At 34.5% G+C, this 18,368-nt stretch overlaps 1 protein-coding gene across 2 annotated transcripts in view; it reads right to left on the minus strand.

Moving 5' to 3' along the window:
- The window catches only part of LOC128029013 (uncharacterized), a 385,593-nt gene that overhangs the window by 286,822 nt on the left and 80,403 nt on the right, over positions 1–18,368 (minus strand). For both annotated transcript variants that reach the window (XM_052616458.1, XM_052616457.1), the window contains exons 21-26: positions 16,362–16,775; positions 12,621–13,031; positions 9,668–10,108; positions 7,073–7,483; positions 3,417–3,860; positions 985–1,419 (exon numbers count right to left, since the gene is read on the minus strand). In XM_052616458.1, coding sequence (XP_052472418.1) covers positions 985–1,419; positions 3,417–3,860; positions 7,073–7,483; positions 9,668–10,108; positions 12,621–13,031; positions 16,362–16,775 — 2,556 coding nt within the window. The remainder of the gene's footprint in view (positions 1–984; positions 1,420–3,416; positions 3,861–7,072; positions 7,484–9,667; positions 10,109–12,620; positions 13,032–16,361; positions 16,776–18,368) is intronic.

An 18,368-nucleotide genomic window follows, 5' to 3' on the forward strand; every position in this document is an offset into this window, starting at 1 on the left:
GTTGCGTGCAATTCTCTATAGCCTATATTAAATATTTGTAATATCTATTTTTATAATTTATTAGGTTCTCTGATAAGGTTACAATACGAAGGCATATGTAGCGACGTGACTTGTGTGATGTCCCCAAACCTTTGGCATCACGTGATACGTCACGAAAGCGCCAAGCAGCTCCTGCCGCCAGCCAGGACAACAGAAACAGAGAAATAAAAGTGAAGAATGAAGACGAGGTGTGGAAGAAATTGAGGTTGGGAATTTACATCATTAAAAAGAAAAAATGTTAACAAAACCATAGTTGACCAATGCTGAAATTTTGGTACTGTTTATATAAATGTTTATTCTGTGCTGAGGAACAGAATGGGCCATCTAACCAATCAGAGCAGAGTGGGCTCTCAGAAAGGAGGGGTTTGGAGGGACTAGATCCATGAACAAACCACTTCAGAAACTGTCAGAAAAGAGATGAAACTGCAAAGTTTTTTATAAGGGGAAAAACTATTTTACCTTGGATGCATGTAAACTTATTGCAGGAGACCTCTAAAACAAAATTAGGAACCTTTAAAATGGCTTAATTTGGGCTATTTAAATAATCAGAGAAAATATCATCCTGTGCTGTAATCACACTGGGTTTTTTTTTTTTAGGTTTTCTTTTTGTCCATGTCATTTGTACTATGTAAAACATCTTTATAAAGTACATTTGAGAAATTAGTTGTAAAAATAAATGATTATTGGAATAATTGTTTAGAAATTCTAAGGAAATTGACAAAATATGTTGTTCCCATAAATGAGCAGTGGTGATAAATCAACATTGGGTAAGTAAATTTAAAGTTATACTATTTACAGAAAACAGATTTTGTATCTATAAATATTTAGTATCTATAAAGAGATTGTATACTCTGTAATATCATTCTCACAAAAACAATTACACTAGATTTGACACTAGTTTTATCCAATATCAAATTACATGTAAAGGCAGTATTTAACACAGACCTTAATTCAGAGATGTAGGGCAGACACTGCAGGAATCCCTTCACTTCACTCTCTTCATCTGTCCAGTCTCTCAGCTCTACTGGTTTCTTCTCTGTTTGGAGTTTCAGCACTTCTAGGAGGATGGAGCTCTTTCTCTCTGAGAGTTTTATTCTCCAGACTGCAGGAGCTGACTGATAAATTGGCTGTAATGCTGGAAGGACACTCCTGCCTGTTTGAGACTCATAGTCCTTCACATGTGAACACAGATCCAGCAGAAAATCAGACTGATCAGCGTGAAAGTTAGTATAGTTTTCACTGAAGGGGAAAGATGTGTAGCTGCACACAGATGTGAACAGCTCAGAGTAATTTTCACCAGTCGTTTTATCAAACTCTAATGCTGAAACAATCAGATTCACCAGAAACTGGACAGATGTTTTCTTCTCATAGAAATAAAATCTGTGGAGACACAAATGTAAACACACTTCAATGTCTAGTGCTGGATAATATGCAATATGGGAGCAGATTCATAAGAACAACATTAATATTTACAATAATAATAAAATGATAATTAGGTTTATGGCACTGATCTGTATAATGACTCGTGGTGAAGCCACTGTTTGAGCGTCATCTTACTATTCTCTAGCAGCAGAGAGAATCACTGACTGACAGACAAAACACTGACCTAAAATCACCAGATCTGAAGCAGAACAGTCACAAAGAATTTGGTTTTAGTTTTTTAGTTTAGAATAAGTGTATGTAAATTAATAATTTCAGATGTTATCTGCAATGTTTATGGTGTTTTGGGGCAGGTTAAGAGATATATTGAAATAGTTAAGGTGAATGTGTGTCTCCTGCGCACTGACGACAGAGATAACTAATACAACACAAAATATATTTCTTTATGTATGTAATTAAGTGGGAAATATTAAACATGAACATAAATCTGGTATTAGAATAAGAAATTAATTTCAATATACAAGAAATATTACGATACAAGCCATTGTTACTATGTTGTACTATATTGTATTGAAATTGAAAGTTTATCATGCATCATCTTAGAAATAAAGCTTCATGTCTTTAAGTCTGTACAACACGTAGTCAGGATTTTTTTCTCTAAAGTTAAGATGCATGTATTTTATGTCCTGATTGAGCAACATCTATTTAATACTTTTCAAGATCACACAATTTCTATGGCATTTTACTAGCGTTACAGTTTCCATCGGAGTAAAATGTTGAATAATAATTAATTTAACCAACATTTGAATCATTAATTGCCTCAAAATGCATGATGTTAACAAAACCATAGTTTAAACATTTGCAGTTAGCCAACCTTATGAATAAAAACAATATAACAACACAACATAATTATATAAACCGTGAACAGCCTGTACAAGCTGAATGAAGGTAAATAAACATCTGTTACGAAGCATAAATCTTTCTTCAGATTTCAGAACGAGCACTTTGTCACGTCAGACATATGTTGAGGATCTCATCTGTCTGATATTCAACATGTTCATCAAATGTTTGTTACTGTAATGAAGATGAAGGTAACTTTTTAATAAGAAGGATAAATTCCTGACGTTAAACAAATAACTACTTACGTGTTTAGGACATTTGTGTTGTAATAATCAGGGTTCTTACACCTTTTCTAAAGTCAAATTCAAGCACTTTTCAAACATTTTCAAGATTTTCCAGCACTTTACAACTGTGGTAAGTTGTAAGATGTGTAAGATGTTTACACACATATCTGAGTTCTTTACTTTAAATCAGAAGTTACTGAGCTATTAAAAAACACTTGTCTGGATTGCATTTAACATTGCATAATGTAAATAGCCAATATACAGTATATAATTTATACAATTAACCAAAACATTTTTTTTTTACAGGGAATTTGCAGGGTTTTGTAAAATAAAATGTATGGCTTATTAAGCATACACAAATAAGACAAATACTGTATGAGCGGGGAAGGGCAATGTCTATGGTAACGTATTAAACCATAAAATAACTGCAAAAAACATGATTTGCTGTTCAGATAGAGGTCTTCACAAATAGCTACAATAGAGTTTTACAAAGTGACAAACCTCACATCTTTGAAGGCACAATCTTTTTGTCTATCCACATTTATAACTCGGTCAGTTTTCGCATTAGTCTGAACAATTCATTCTCTGTCAGCAGGCGGCACTTTTGGAGCGTCAGAAATAGAGCGGTTTCCCTGGTAACTGCAGCACTGCTCACAAACACTACTTTATCAGACACTGAGATGAGGGACAACATTTTAAATTACTCATAGCTCTTCTAACTGCACTATTTGGATCATCATCAATTCAGTCAGTCAGTTTCTGAGATGGTGTCAAATGTAGTTCTACTCACAATTTATTTTTTGCCAATAATCCTAACTGAGAGCAGAAAATATGAAATCAAGATGAGCAATGATTTCCCAATGAGACTCTCACCTCAGCTGTGAGATGTAGGGCAGACACTGCAGCAATCCCTTCACTTCACTCTCTTCATCTGTCCAGTCTCTCAGCTCTACTGGTTTCTTCTCTGTTTGGAGTTTCAGCACTTCTAGGAGGATGGAGCTCTTTCTCTCTGAGAGATCTATGCTCCAGACTGCAGGAGCTGACTGATAAATTGGCTGTAATGCTGGAAGGACACTCCTGCCTGTTTGAGTCTCATAGTCCTTCACATGTGAACACAGATCCAGCAGGAAATCACAGTGTTCTCTGTTGTGATCATCATCATCATAACAGAGAAATGATGTGTAGCTGCACACTGATGCTAACAGCTCAATGTAATTCTCTCCTGTAGTTGTAACACACTTTGAAGCTTCAACAGTTAGATTCAGCAGAAACTGAGCAGCAGATTTCCTGTCAATACTGGAATCAGGATCATCAATTCTGTGGAGACAAACAAAATAATCACGTTCATGTCCAGAGCTGGATAATATTAAATAATGTACTGTAATATAAAGGATCATAGTTGGTTTGTTTGTTAGCAGCTGAATGATAATGTTTATCTTTCTTTAAAATATCATAAGTTCATAAAATGTATCCTAAGATTTCGTAAGTCTTTCACAGAGGTTTATTTTCTTATGCATCTGGTTTTCTAAAAAATAACCTAAAGACTCCTAAAGAAAAAATAATAATTTAATTAGGTTTTTTTTAAAGACACTCCTTTAAAAGTAAAGTCATTGAATCAGGTGATATGAAGTTAAATCTGTATCAGAAAGTTTCTACATTGTTTTTGTAAAGTGTCATGAATCACCTCAGATTAAAAAAAACTGAAGAAATGAGTGTAAAGCTGTGGAAAAGTGAAGAGTGGAAGAAGGTAAAGGATATGAAGAGGGAGACAAATACCATTAAAACAGTGTGTAGCAACTCATAATATAATAAAGTATAACTTAATAAAAAAGTATTATTAAGGTATAAGATTTTAAAGTGTATGAAGAGGGAGACAACTCTCAAAACAACACAGACCATACAGCACAGCCATTACAGAGTAAAGAATATTAAACTGTGAGTGGAGAAAAAAAACTAGACTTGAAAGCACAAAAAATATAACCCGATGACATCAAACTTATAAGCATCTCTGTATTAGAGACTACTAACAGTTATCATGAACTAATCAAATGCAATTATGAAATCAATTACTATTAGTAATAGCTTTTCTGGATTTTTACTTATGTTCAACTGAAACTTATTATGACATACTGTTCGTGTTTGTTAGGTTCTGAATGGAGAATGATTATCTTTCTTTTAAATATAAACATAAGATAAATAAGTCTTTCAGGATATTTTCCTTACGTCTTGTTAAAATTAGTCTGATGTTGAGTGCTCAAGACCCCGTTTCTCGTGGAGCTGTGCACAGCATTTTTTGTAACTTTGTTTGCGGCTCTGTTTCTGAAGAGAAAGACCAGAACTCAGTCTGAGCTTGACCAAATAAATTACTTACATTTACTAAATGAGCCTACAACAGCAGAAATAAACCATGAAGTTTTGAAAGTTAGTCAATATTTAATTAAAATGATAATTTATAATAATAATAATAATATGAAAATGTTTTATAAAATCAGAAATAATTTAAGGGAGTGCTGTTTAATTTAGTTTTATACATGTGCTCATGTCTATTTTTTTGTTCTAATGTCACAAGTAATAATCTCAAGATTTACTGGGTTTCACCTGATTCTTTGATTCTTTTGTTGTGTGGGTTTGGTGAAGTGCACTAAAAACATCAGTTACATGTGTCCTCCAAACTGACCCTCATCTTAATCAGTAAAGAAAGGTTAGTGTTCGGGACAGGGATGAACAGCTTTAATAGGACTATAATTCGATCAGGGATTATTATATGAACATTTGGTAACTTTTATAGGTTTAAGTTTTAAGCTTTATTGTATTCTTACAAATGTTGTTAGAATGACTTTATTTCAATAAAATATATTTACAAAAAATAGACACACAACACAACAACATCATTGTTCAGTTACTTTAGTGTTTGCAGCTCTACTGTAGACAGATTCTTCTGATGACAGTCCTGACAAGACATAGTTCTGAGTGTTGTTTCGGCAAAATACAAGGACTCGCTCATAATTATGGCCGTGATTGAGCACATGATTAGAGCAATTTATACTTTCAGATGCCATTGGAACTTCAGTAAAAAAAAATAAATAATTATTTTTTTGCTCCTTGTATTAATTATTCTGGACTTTGTTTTAATGGTTAAATTAAATTGTAGAAATCTTAAAGCATGTCTAATTAATTGAAATCATAACAACAACAACTTTATTATTATTAGTTTTTTTTTTTTTTTTTACAATAATAGGGCCCTGTGGAACTCTGTATATATGTATGTATGCATTTTTAGAAATTCTGTGTTGTCTGTTTTAAAAAAAATTCTGGATTATTTAATACAGATGTTTTATCAAAAATGGTGGTAATCACATGAAGGCGTGAAACATTAACTTTTAAAATTTACTCAAATGAAAATGTAACAGATTTACTATTAAAATTAAAACATGGAAGAGAAATGGTGTGATTATTCCTTTAAAAAGTTATGATTTAATAAATGAATGATTATTAATTCGTACTCTGACAAGAATGTACAGTAATATATTTCTGTCAAAATGTCTTCAACTTAAAGGTGCAGCAAATGATTTCTGAGAAAAGCTGTCGATATTTGAAATGACCAAAACAAACACAATCATACCCAAAAGATCACACCACTATCTTGAAACTCCGCCCCCAAATTCACAAACACACTCTGCAGCAGGCCCCTCCCCCATCATGAGTAGACACGCCCCTTACTGGTGACAGACTAGAAGTGTGTTTTGGAGCTCGGTGTGATCCACTTTCAGCAGTGTTTCTCAGAGATCACTTACTGCATCTTTAAACTGGTCTTTTATTTTGACAGTTTCTTTTGAAGACCTTTGAGTGTCTGTGTATATAATATGATGAAAGTTTTCTCAAGTGAAATGCTGAAATGCTTGTGAAGTGATGCTCAGAGCAGCTCTAAAGATGAAGTTCACGTGTTCATGTCATAGTGAGACGACAGATGCTGAAAACACCACCAGCACTTGCTTCAGTGTGTGTGTAGCAGAAGGAACCACAACATTCATTCACTCAGAGACGAGCAGAACATACAAACTTTATATTTAAAATAGAAGTCTTTTGTGCTTTTATATCCACAGACACTAGTCAATATTGTGGTTTCATTAAGTGTAGAGTGCTGCTTTTGATTTATTCATCCAAGATTCACTCAAGGTGACATTCCACGTTACACAGTAAATTCCTTTTTTTTAGGTTTTTGTTTTCTTAAAAATCAACTGAAACTTAAAATGTGAAAGAAAATTAACAAATAATCTAAATCATTTATTTGAAACATTCTTTCAAAATTATTTAAGCCACTGAATTAGTTAATATGAAGTTAATTAAGTTAATATTAACTGTCAAACAGATAGTTTCTACAGTGTGTTTGTGTTCTGACTATCATGACAGTAGATCTGTTGTGTCCTGTGTGTTACATCACATCAGTGTGTGCTGAAAACAGATGAACACAATCACACTGTTCACAGAACAAACAAGAAGCACAGAGAAACAAACACAGAAAGTCTCACCTCAGCTGTGAGATGTAGGGCAGACACTGCAGGAATCCCTTCACTTCACTCTCTTCATCTGTCCAGTCTCTCAGCTCTACTGGTTTCTTCTCTGTTTGGAGTTTCAGCACTTCTAGGAGGATGGAGCTCTTTCTCTCTGAGAGATCTATGCTCCAGACTGCAGGAGCTGACTGATAAATTGGCTGTAATGCTGGAAGGACACTCCAGCCTGTTTGAGTCTCATAGTCCTTCACATGTGAATACAGATCCAGCAGGAAATCAGCTCTCTCATAATTCACAGATGATATCAGTTTCATCACAGTTTCTTCTATTGTCTCTTGTTGGTGAATAGCAGCTTGTAGACACAAATCCAGTATGAATAGTCTCTTTCTTTTTATCCACAGTTCAGAAGATTGATCTGGTGCAATAAATCTAAAAAAAAAGTATGAACAAGATTCTGTTAGATGACAAAGGACAGGAAGTGTAAAAAAAAAAAAGATCAAATAACTAATAGAAAATCAGATAATGAATATATTGGTACCATATCAATAATGCAAAGAAATTACAAACATTAGTTTTGACCATGTCCATGATAGTGGAATAACAGTTTCTTGTACACAACCATGTCCAAGTGATCTGAGCGCTTGCGCGCTTTCTGTTGTGTGACGTGTGCGCGCGAGCCCTCAGATCACTGGTTGTGTTCTGGCTTAGTCTGTGCAAGCGCGGAAAGTGATCTCTTTTTTGTTGTTTGTATTACTTAACTGAAAAAAAGAATCTGACTATAAATTTGTATTCTATATTGGATATATTTCAGCACTGAATATTTAATTGTGCGTGGTCAACAGGACAAATACTATAAACACTACAGTACACATATCAGACACCACAAACAACCGTGGAATCCAAGTCAGATGAATAGTCTGGAGTGAAAATGTACACCTGTCTGACTCGAGCAGAATGAGGAGTAGAGTAAGAATTGTATACTCCCTCATGTACTGGGTACATTAAGAAAGGGGTTCTGAAAGTGGGCTCCACAACACAACATAGATATCTAAAATTAGAAAATATTTTGACAATTATTTTAAATTTAGTTTTTACTGAGAACAGCGACAGGAGACCAAAATGTATTGTGAGTCTTCAGGTGCTAACAAGTAAAGACAGAAAGCCTGCCAATAAATCTGATTGCAAAGTGAAGTAGCAAAATATTGCAAATATTTACATTAAAAAAAAAATCTAAATAAGCTTAATTACTGTGATGTGTTCTGTAACAGTGTTATAATAAATTATGATTTGTTCATGATTCAAGTTCATGATTTATTGCTTGTCCTGCCGCTGATATGAATAAGGAAAAATAAGTTCATTAGCAGCATGCTTCAACTTTATAATATTTATGACACTCAGACAGGTCACAGGTATTCTATGCAAACGTTTTGGTAGACAAAAACAAGATACTTTTCTATTTTCAATATTATTTGTTCTTTAGACATTCCTCTTTAAAAGAAATAAAGTATCAAATGAATACAAAGTGACCCACATTTCGTTTTTGAACACTGAACATGTAAGATTGAACAATTTACTCTATAAGCCATACTGAAATCCCAGAATCTCTGGAAGAGAACTCTATGGGGTTGTAAATTAAGATACAAAAGAAAAGTTTAAGACCCAAAATCTAAAAGGACATTGAGAAATCTGTAAGACTTCTTTGGTTTAGGCATGCAAACTTGCAAACGTTTGAGAAAAAAAAAAAAAGCCTATTTTGGACTATCATGATTCAAACTGAAATGTGTTTCTGTTAATCACCAAGAAACAGTTCTTAAGTATTTAGGCTGAAAATGGCATCCAATAATACAAAATGTAGTAAGCATATAATTTTCACAAAACATTATAGAATTTCAACATTGGTCATTTAATGATTAACAGCCAATAATAAACTGTGGAACAAGATTTTGGTACGGTTTATATAAATGTGTATTCTGTGCTGAGGAACAGAATGGGCCATCTAACCAATCAGAGCAGAGTGCGCTCTCAGAAAGGAGGGGTTTGGAGGGACTAGATCCATGAACAAACCACTTCAGAAACTGTCAGAAAAGAGATGAAACTGCAAAGTTTTTTATAAGGGGAAAAACTATTTTACCTTGGATGAATATAAACCTTTTGTAGGATACCTCCAAAACAAAATTAGGAACCTTTAAAATAGCTTAATTTGGAATAAACATAGAAAATATAATCCTGTGCTGTAATCACACTCACACTCTTTTTTTTTTTTTAGGTGACCTTTGTCCAGGTCACTTGTACTATGTAAAACATGTTTATAAAGTACATTTGAGAAATTAGGTGTAAAAAATAAATGATTATTGGATTAATATATTAGAAAGTCTAAGGAAATTAGCAAAATATGTTGTGCCCATAAATGAGCAGTGGTGATAAATCAACATTGGGTAAGTAAATTTAAAGTTATACTATTTACAGAAAACAGATTTTGTATCTATAAATATTTAGTATCTATAAAGAGATTGTATACTCTGTAATATCATTCTCACAAAAACAATTACACTAGATTTGACACTAGTTTTATCCAATATCAAATTACATGTAAAGGCAGTATTTAACACAGACCTTAATTCAGAGATGTAGGGCAGACACTGCAGGAATCCCTTCACTTCACTCTCTTCATCTGTCCAGTCTCTCAGCTCTACTGGTTTCTTCTCTGTTTGGAGTTTCAGCACTTCTAGGAGGATGGAGCTCTTTCTCTCTGAGAGCTTTATTCTCCAGACTGCAGGAGCTGACTGATAAATTGGCTGTAATGCTGGAAGGACACTCCTGCCTGTTTGAGACTCATAGTCCTTCACATGTGAACACAGATCCAGCAGGAAATCACATTGAATAATCTGATAATCAGAATCATCTAAATAATCCTCATTAAAAGGGAAAGATGTGTAGCTGCACACAGATGTTAATAGTTCAGTGTAATTTTCTCCTTGATTTGCAGCAATCTCTGATGCTGAAACAATCAGTTCCAGTAGAAACTTTACATCAGGTTTAATCATCAAATAAAACCTGTGGAAACACAAATAATTATCACTTTAATGTTCAATGTACAGTATGAACAAAAATGCTGCAGGTGACGAATTAAATCATTTCAATATAAAACACATATGAGAGCTGATGGAATGATTTGAAAAGATTCAATTGCACTTTGTGTTTTAGTTCTAGTTGCCGACTGTGTAGAATGCTGTGTTTAAAATATAATCCTAAAGTGAATAAATAGTAAAGTGTAAAGTGTGAAATCTAAATGTATTAAAGTGTGAGTAATTTATGTAACTGGCACATATTGAGTTGATATGAAGGTGAATCTGGGTCAGACAGTTTCTGTTCTGTTCAGACATTGTGTTTGTGTGCTGACTATGATGACAGTGAACACTTAATATACAGCTCCATTAAAGTCAAGTATTGTGTCCTGTGTCACATTCACGTGCACTTTACATGTGTGATGTTAGTCAGACTAAACAGACTAAAACAATTATTCACTTTTTAATTTGTCACATAAATGACACAGTTACTTTTTTCTGAAGTTCAACTAACCAAACTAGATACTGTGATTGCAGTTTTTCTTTATCTGATATGTATTCATGTTAATCATTTAACAGTCGGCCTCATCATCGTACACATGCTCTGAAAGACAGAGGTAATGTGCGATGTACTTTTAATCCTGCAGATATTCAATTATGTATTGTGTGATGTTTACATGAACAGAGAGATGAAGATTGTAGCTTGACTTTGCAAAAACCCACTGAACTGTAACTCTATTATAACTGCACGTGTTAACACCGCTACAATAGAAATATATGAACACAATCATGAATTCTGAAGAGATGTATAATGCGCAGAGCATAACATGACATATACTGTACGTGTTTGTTAGGGTCTGAATGAAGAATGCTTATCTTTCTTTTAAATATAAACACAAGATAAATAAGTCTTTTACTGAGGTTATTTTCCTTATGTCTTTAGTCTGATGCTGAGTGCATAAGACCCCGTTTCTCGTGGAGCTGTGCACAGCATTTTTTGTAACTTTGTTTGTGGCTCTGTTTCTGAAGAAACACGACCAGGGGTGCGTTTCCCAAAACCATAGTTGCTAACCTGTTAGCAACTTAGTTGGTTGGCAATGGGAAATTGCATTGCAACCAACAAAGTTACTAACTTAGTTAGCAACTATGGTTTTGGGAAACGCAATCCAGCACTCAGTCTGAGCTTGTCCAAATTGCTTACATTTAATAAATGAGCCTACAATAGCAGAAATAATCATTTTTAAAAACAGTTAAAGTCAATATTTAATGAAAATGATAATTCATAATAATGATATGAAGATGGTTAATGAAATCAGAATAAAGTTTTAAGGGACTGTAGTTTAATTTATTTATATGCTCATATCTAATGTTTTTTGTTCTAATGTCACAAGTAATAATCTCAAGGTTTACTGGGTTTCACCTGATTCTTTGATTCTTTTGTTGTGTGTGTTTGGTGAAGTGCAATAAAAATATCAGATTGTTACGTGTTTCCTCCAAACTGACCCTCATCTTAATCAGTAAAGAAAGGTTAGAGTTCAGGACAGGGATGAACTACGGTGCCCCTAAGGAGACATGGTCGGTTCACTTAGTTTTGTTCTGTCCATGATATAATAACTCGTGGGAATATGATAATGTGTCGTGGCCTCAAGATATTAATTTGAGGGGGAGTCATAATAACTCGTGGGAACATGATATTTTGTCGTTTCCTCGAGTTGTTATGTGGCCACGAGTTTAATGTGTAAACAAACCTGCGTGACCATAGCAACCCAGGATTATCAGAGATGGATTCATTAATGTTTTATTTTGAATTAAGAAATGATTATATTATTTATTATAGAAATTATTACATTAATAAATTATTATATTAACCACACGCCTTGGCTTCTGGGCTGTATTACATGCGATCGTTAGCGTTCAAATAAAGTTTATCATGAATAAAAGTTACATCAAGTGCATAATATAAAATATAAAAACATGTTTATCCATCCTACAGTCTTGTAAGTCCATTAACTGATCATCCTTTTCTTGTAATATTCGTATATTAGGCTATTATTATTATTATTATTATTATTATTATTATCAGTTTTATTATCCTATTATTATTGGTCATATTTGTATATTAATTTTCATTAAAATATTCATTCAAATTCTGTGACATTCCATTTTATACAGTAAACATAAGTTTTTATGTTTTTGTTTTCTAAAAAATCAACTGAAAATTAAAATGTGAAAGAAAATTAACAAATAATCTAAATCATTTCTTTGAGACATTCTTTCAAAATGATTTAAGCCACTGAATTAGTTAATATTAGGTTAATTAAGTTAATATTAACAGTCAAACAGAGTTTCTACAGTGTGTTTGTGTTCTGACTATCATGACAGTAGATCTGTTGTGTCCTGTGTGTTACATCACATCAGTGTGTGCTGAAAACAGATGAACACAATCACACTGTTCACAGAACAAACAAGAAGCACAGAGAAACAAACACAGAAAGTCTCACCTCAGCTGTGAGATGTGGGGCAGACACTGCAGGAATCCCTTCACTTCACTCTCTTCATCTGTCCAGTCTCTCAGCTCTACTGGTTTCTTCTCTGTTTGGAGTTTCAGCACTTCTAGGAGGATGGAGCTCTTTCTCTCTGAGAGATCTATTCTCCAGACTGCAGGAGCTGACTGATAAATTGGCTGTAATGCTGGAAGGACACTCCAGCCTGTTTGAGTCTCATAGTCCTTCACATGTGAATACAGATCCAGCAGGAAATCAGCTCTCTCATAATTCACAGATGATATCAGTTTCATCACAGTTTCTTCTATTGTCTCTTGTTGGTGAATAGCAGCTTGCAGACACAAATCCAGTATGAATAGTCTCTTTCTTTTTATCCACAGTTCAGAAGATTGATCTGGTGCAATAAATCTAAAAAAAAAGTATGAACAAGATTCTGTTAGATGACAAAGGACAGGAAGTGTAAAAAAATGATCAAATAACTAATAGAAAATCAGATAATGAACAATAGTGTTTATATTGGTACCATATCAGTAATCAGCCAATTTGTATTATAATTATTGTAATTTTTTTTTTTTACAATTATCAGTTGCAGGAGCCATTTATGGATTTGAGGATTTTTTTCCATACAAGTATGTGTATTATGTCTAGAAGGCAATACAGAGATTGTGATGCAAAGAAAGACAAACAATAGTTTTGACCATGTACATGATAGTGGAATAAATGTTTCTTTTTTTGTTGTTTGTATTACTTAACTGGAAAAAAAAAGAAACTGACTATAAATTTGGATATATTGGATATATTTCAGCACTGAATATTTAATTGTGCATGCTCAACAGGACAAATACTATAAACACTACAGTACACATATCAGACACCACAAGCAACCATGGAATCCAAGTCGAATAGTCTGGAGTGAAAATGTACACCTGTCTGACTCGAGCAAGACATTTGAGCTGGGGAAGTTGCTATAATTTGATTGACTAGACACAGACTGACCCCTACTGTTGATTTTACAGTATTGTAAATACATTTTGGTCCAAAAATAGCAAAAACAACGACTTTATTCAGCATTGTCTTCTCTTCCGTGTCTGTTGTGAGAGAGAGTTCAAATCAAAGCAGTCTGGATATCCATTTCGCGAATGAATCATTCATTTCACCAATTCGAACTGAATCGTTTTAAACGATTCGCATCTCTAATACGCATTTATCCACAAATGACTTAAGCTGTTCACTTTTTAATGTGGCTGACACTCCCTCTGAGTTCAAACAAACCAATATCCCGGAGTAATACACTGACTCGTTCACGAGTGAAGAACCGGTTGCATCGGTTTTCGGATCACCAGTAGTTCTTTCGGACAGTTCGATTCAATAAACCGGTTGAAGAAAACGGTTCACCGGTTCTTTTGCGCTCGACGTAATGGCGTCATTTGCAATGATTGCCCTTGATTCAAGCCTTCGGTTTACCCGTGCTCATAACACTAGCACAGAATCAGTTCAGAATCAATCACCAAAAGAATCAGTTCAGTTCAGACTCTCTGTGTGTCGGTCTGCTTCACGCTGAATCACACATGCGCAGTATCATCAGCTCCTCAGTTCACGAATCGGATGCGTCTGACAGAAACGGTTCTTCACTCGTGAACGAGTCAGTCTATTGTTCGTTATCTGGCTCAGCTCGGTGTTCATCTTCAGTTCTCTCTTCACAGCAGTTCAGTCAGTGTACTGTTTTAGTGCATGCATTACTCCGGGATATTGGTTTGTTTGAACTCAGAGGGAGTGTCAGCCACATTAAAAAAGTGAACGCATTTGTGGATAAATGCGTATTAGAGATGCGAATCGTTTAAAACAATTCAGTTCGATTTGGTGAACAGAATGATTCATTCGCGAACCGGATATCCAGACTGCTTTGATTTGAACTCTCTCTCACAACAGACACGGAAGAGAAGACAATGCTGAATAAAGTCGTCGTTTAAGTCATTTTTGGACCAAAATGTATTTTCGATGCATCAAAAAAATTCCAACGGACCCTCTGATGTCACATGGACTACTTTGATTATGTTTTTCTTATCTTTCTGGACATGGACAGTATACCGTACACACAGCTTCAATGAAGGGACTGAGAGCTCTCGGACTAAATCTAAAATATCTTAAACTGTGTTCAGAAGATAAAAAGAGGTCTTACATGTTTGGAACAGCATAAGGGTGAGTTATTAATGACATAAATTTCATTTTTGGATGAACTAACCCTTTAAGTGTCAATTTTTCGAAACTGAACGATTTATCATAAAAATGTTTTTAATAAAAAACCTTTCCTTAAATGTATGGTTTGGTAGGATAGGACATTATTTGGCCGAGATAAAACCATTTGAAATTCTGGAATCTGAGGGTGCGAAAAAAATCAAAGTATCGAGACAAATCACCTTTAAAGATGTCCAAACTAGTCCTCACTGCTATTCTATTTCTGTCATAAGCACTTGTTATGAGGTTTGTACAATGAAGATCCAAATGCCGCTTCATTAAAGGTTAATCCAGAGTAGAATGGCAATGGAGTAGAGAGGAGCGCCTTCTGGTGGATGTCCAGGACACTCCAGCTGGTGATCCTGACAGAAGGGCACTTTAAAGTTGTCCAAACTAGTGATGCATGGGTCGTCTCATAACCCGCGGGTAATCCACGGGTCGGATTGGGGTGGGTAAAGAAATTGTCACTTTATTTGCGGGGTGGGTCATTAAAAACAAAAAATAAATAAAAAAACGTGTACGTTGCGTGCAATTCTCTATAGCCTATATTAAATATTTGTAATATCTATTTTTATATTTTATTAGGTCTCTGATAAGGTTACGATACGAAGGCATATGTAGCGACGTGACTTGTGTGATGTCCCCAATCTTTTGGCATCACGTGATACGTCACGAAAGCGCCAAGCAGCTCCTGCCGCCAGCCAGGACAACAGAAACAGAGAAATAAAAGTGAAGAATGAAGACGAGGTGTGGAAGAAATTGAGGTTGGGAATTTACATCATTAAAAAGAAAAAATGTTAACAAAACCATAGTTGACCAATGCTGAAATTTTGGTACTGTTTATATAAATGTTTATTCTGTGCTGAGGAACAGAATGGGCCATCTAACCAATCAGAGCAGAGTGGGCTCTCAGAAAGGAGGGGTTTGGAGGGACTAGATCCATGAACAAACCACTTCAGAAACTGTCAGAAAAGAGATGAAACTGCAAAGTTTTTTATAAGGGGAAAAACTATTTTACCTTGGATGAATATAAACCTTTTGTAGGATACCTCCAAAACAAAATTAGGAACCTTTAAAATAGCTTAATTTGGGCTATTTAAATAATCAGAGAAAATATCATCCTGTGCTGTAATCACACTGGGTTTTTTTTTTTTAGGTGTCCTTTTGTCCATGTCATTTGTACTATGTAAAACATCTTTATAAAGTACATTTGAGAAATTAGTTGTAAAAATAAATGATTATTGGAATAATTGTTTAGAAATTCTAAGGAAATTGACAAAATATGTTGTGCCCATAACTGAGCAGTGGTGATAAATCAACATTGGGTAAGTAAATTTAAAGTTATACTATTTACAGAAAGCAGATTTTGTATCTGTAAAGATTTTGTATCTATAAAGAGATTGTATACTCTGTAATATCATTCTCACAAAAACAATTACACTAGATTTGACACTAGTTTTATCCAATATCAAATTACATGTAAAGGCAGTATTTAACACAGACCTTAATTCAGAGATGTAGGGCAGACACTGCAGGAATCCCTTCACTTCACTCTCTTCATCTGTCCAGTCTCTCAGCTCTACTGGTTTCTTCTCTGTTTGGAGTTTCAGCACTTCTAGGAGGATGGAGCTCTTTCTCTCTGAGAGCTTTATTCTCCAGACTGCAGGAGCTGACTGATAAATTGGCTGTAATGCTGGAAGGACACTCCTGCCTGTTTGAGTCTCATAGTCCTTCACATGTGAACACAGATCCAGCAGGAAATCACATTTCTCATAATTTACAGAGGATAGCAGTTTCTTCACAGTTTCTTCTATTGTCTCTTTCTGATGAAGCACAGCTTGCAGACACAAATCCAGTACGAATAATCTTCTTCTTTTGTCCCATGATTCAGCTGCTTTATTGTGTGGTACAGCAAATCTAAAGAGTGAACAAGATTCAGTTAGAGAAGTGTTCTTTTAGTAGTTGTGGCCGCCTGTGTAATTGGTGTGTTGTAAATGCAATCCTACAACGAAAATATTATAAAGCAGAGCTGAATTCTAAGGATTTTTTCTACTGACCCAGTCAGGACAGTAGTTCATATATATTTTACTTGCTCTTCCAAAAATGTTATTGGCACAACAACAACATCAAAACAATAGAAATGGTTATTGCTCTGGTCATTTTTGACCCAGGTAAACTGCTGCTTCCAAGATGTTAGAAACATCCATTTCCTCTGGCCTCATAATTAGAAGTTGCCATCATGTTTAAAGTTGTGCGTAGTTAAATCTGTATGGTGAAGCTGCACTACCCATAGACAGCGCAGAACGATGAGAATCACAGATAAAAAAATAAAAAAAGGAAGTAGGGGGGTACCCCAGATTTTTGTTTAGTAAAAAATAATTGACAAATCTGATTAAGCTCACGCAGTTAGGATATGGTACATTTCGTTAATTAATTATTAAAAGTAATTCATGTGACTGAAGTCTGTATTTATGCTCTCAAAATGTAAATGCCTCTGTCAGCGTCAGTGCCAGAGCCAGAGCCAGGGCCAGGGCCAGGGCCATACCTACCAAATGAGGTCCAGACCACTGTATTTTTCAAATAACAGAGGTTAGAAAACAATTACCTCATATTAATTCTGCTTTGTTGCTACAAGAATAAAAAGCCAAGATAACAAATCTTCTCATCTGAGATGCATCAGCGGTAGGGGTGTGCGATATTGTCTGGAATAATATCGTAATTGTTGTTTTAATGATATGCGATTTGACATTATTGAGTATTTTGCAAAAACCAATCAAAACATCCCTACAGAGTGCACATGTACAAAGTGCTTTCTTTGACTGCATGATTCAGTCTATTCTATTCAAATGCATTTAGAATGATCACAAATTCACGACATGGGGCAGAAAATGTATATATTTATACCACTTCATATAGTTAATCAATTTTACACAAAGAGTGATGTTTTTTCTCAAAAAATTTACCGGACGGTCGAAACGTTGAAATAAATCCTTTTATGGAGAAGTTATATCAGTGTCATCATCAGTGTGACATCACATTGGCTCTTTTTCTCCAAAAATTACCTTGAGTACAAATGTGATATTGATTTTTTACAACAGCTCAATAAACAAGAAGTTAATTAAGAGACTTACGTTTTAGACAGCATATTGCCTGATTCATTCCTGAATGAATCACCCTTTTAAATGATTTGGTCCCGTAGCAGTGACTCACTTATTAACAGTGACTGCTGCCACCTATTTGCGGTTTAATTTCACATTTCAACTTTTTTGATTTATCATGTTTTAAATAATTTCAAATATCAGTAATCAACGTTTTATGTTTAATATATCAAAACGTTATTTATGAATTTGTATTTGCAGGTTAAATGCATTCATGTCTTGCAGTAAACAGTGTGTAAATATTAATAATACATCTAAATGCTACTTCAGATGTAGCTTCTGTATTGATTTCATGTAACAGCCCAAAAACTCTCTAGTTTTGGTGTATATAGCTAAAATTTGAAAAGTACAC

The sequence above is a fragment of the Carassius gibelio genome, chromosome A15 (assembly GCF_023724105.1).
Source record: "Carassius gibelio isolate Cgi1373 ecotype wild population from Czech Republic chromosome A15, carGib1.2-hapl.c, whole genome shotgun sequence".
Lineage (NCBI taxonomy): Eukaryota > Metazoa > Chordata > Actinopteri > Cypriniformes > Cyprinidae > Carassius > Carassius gibelio.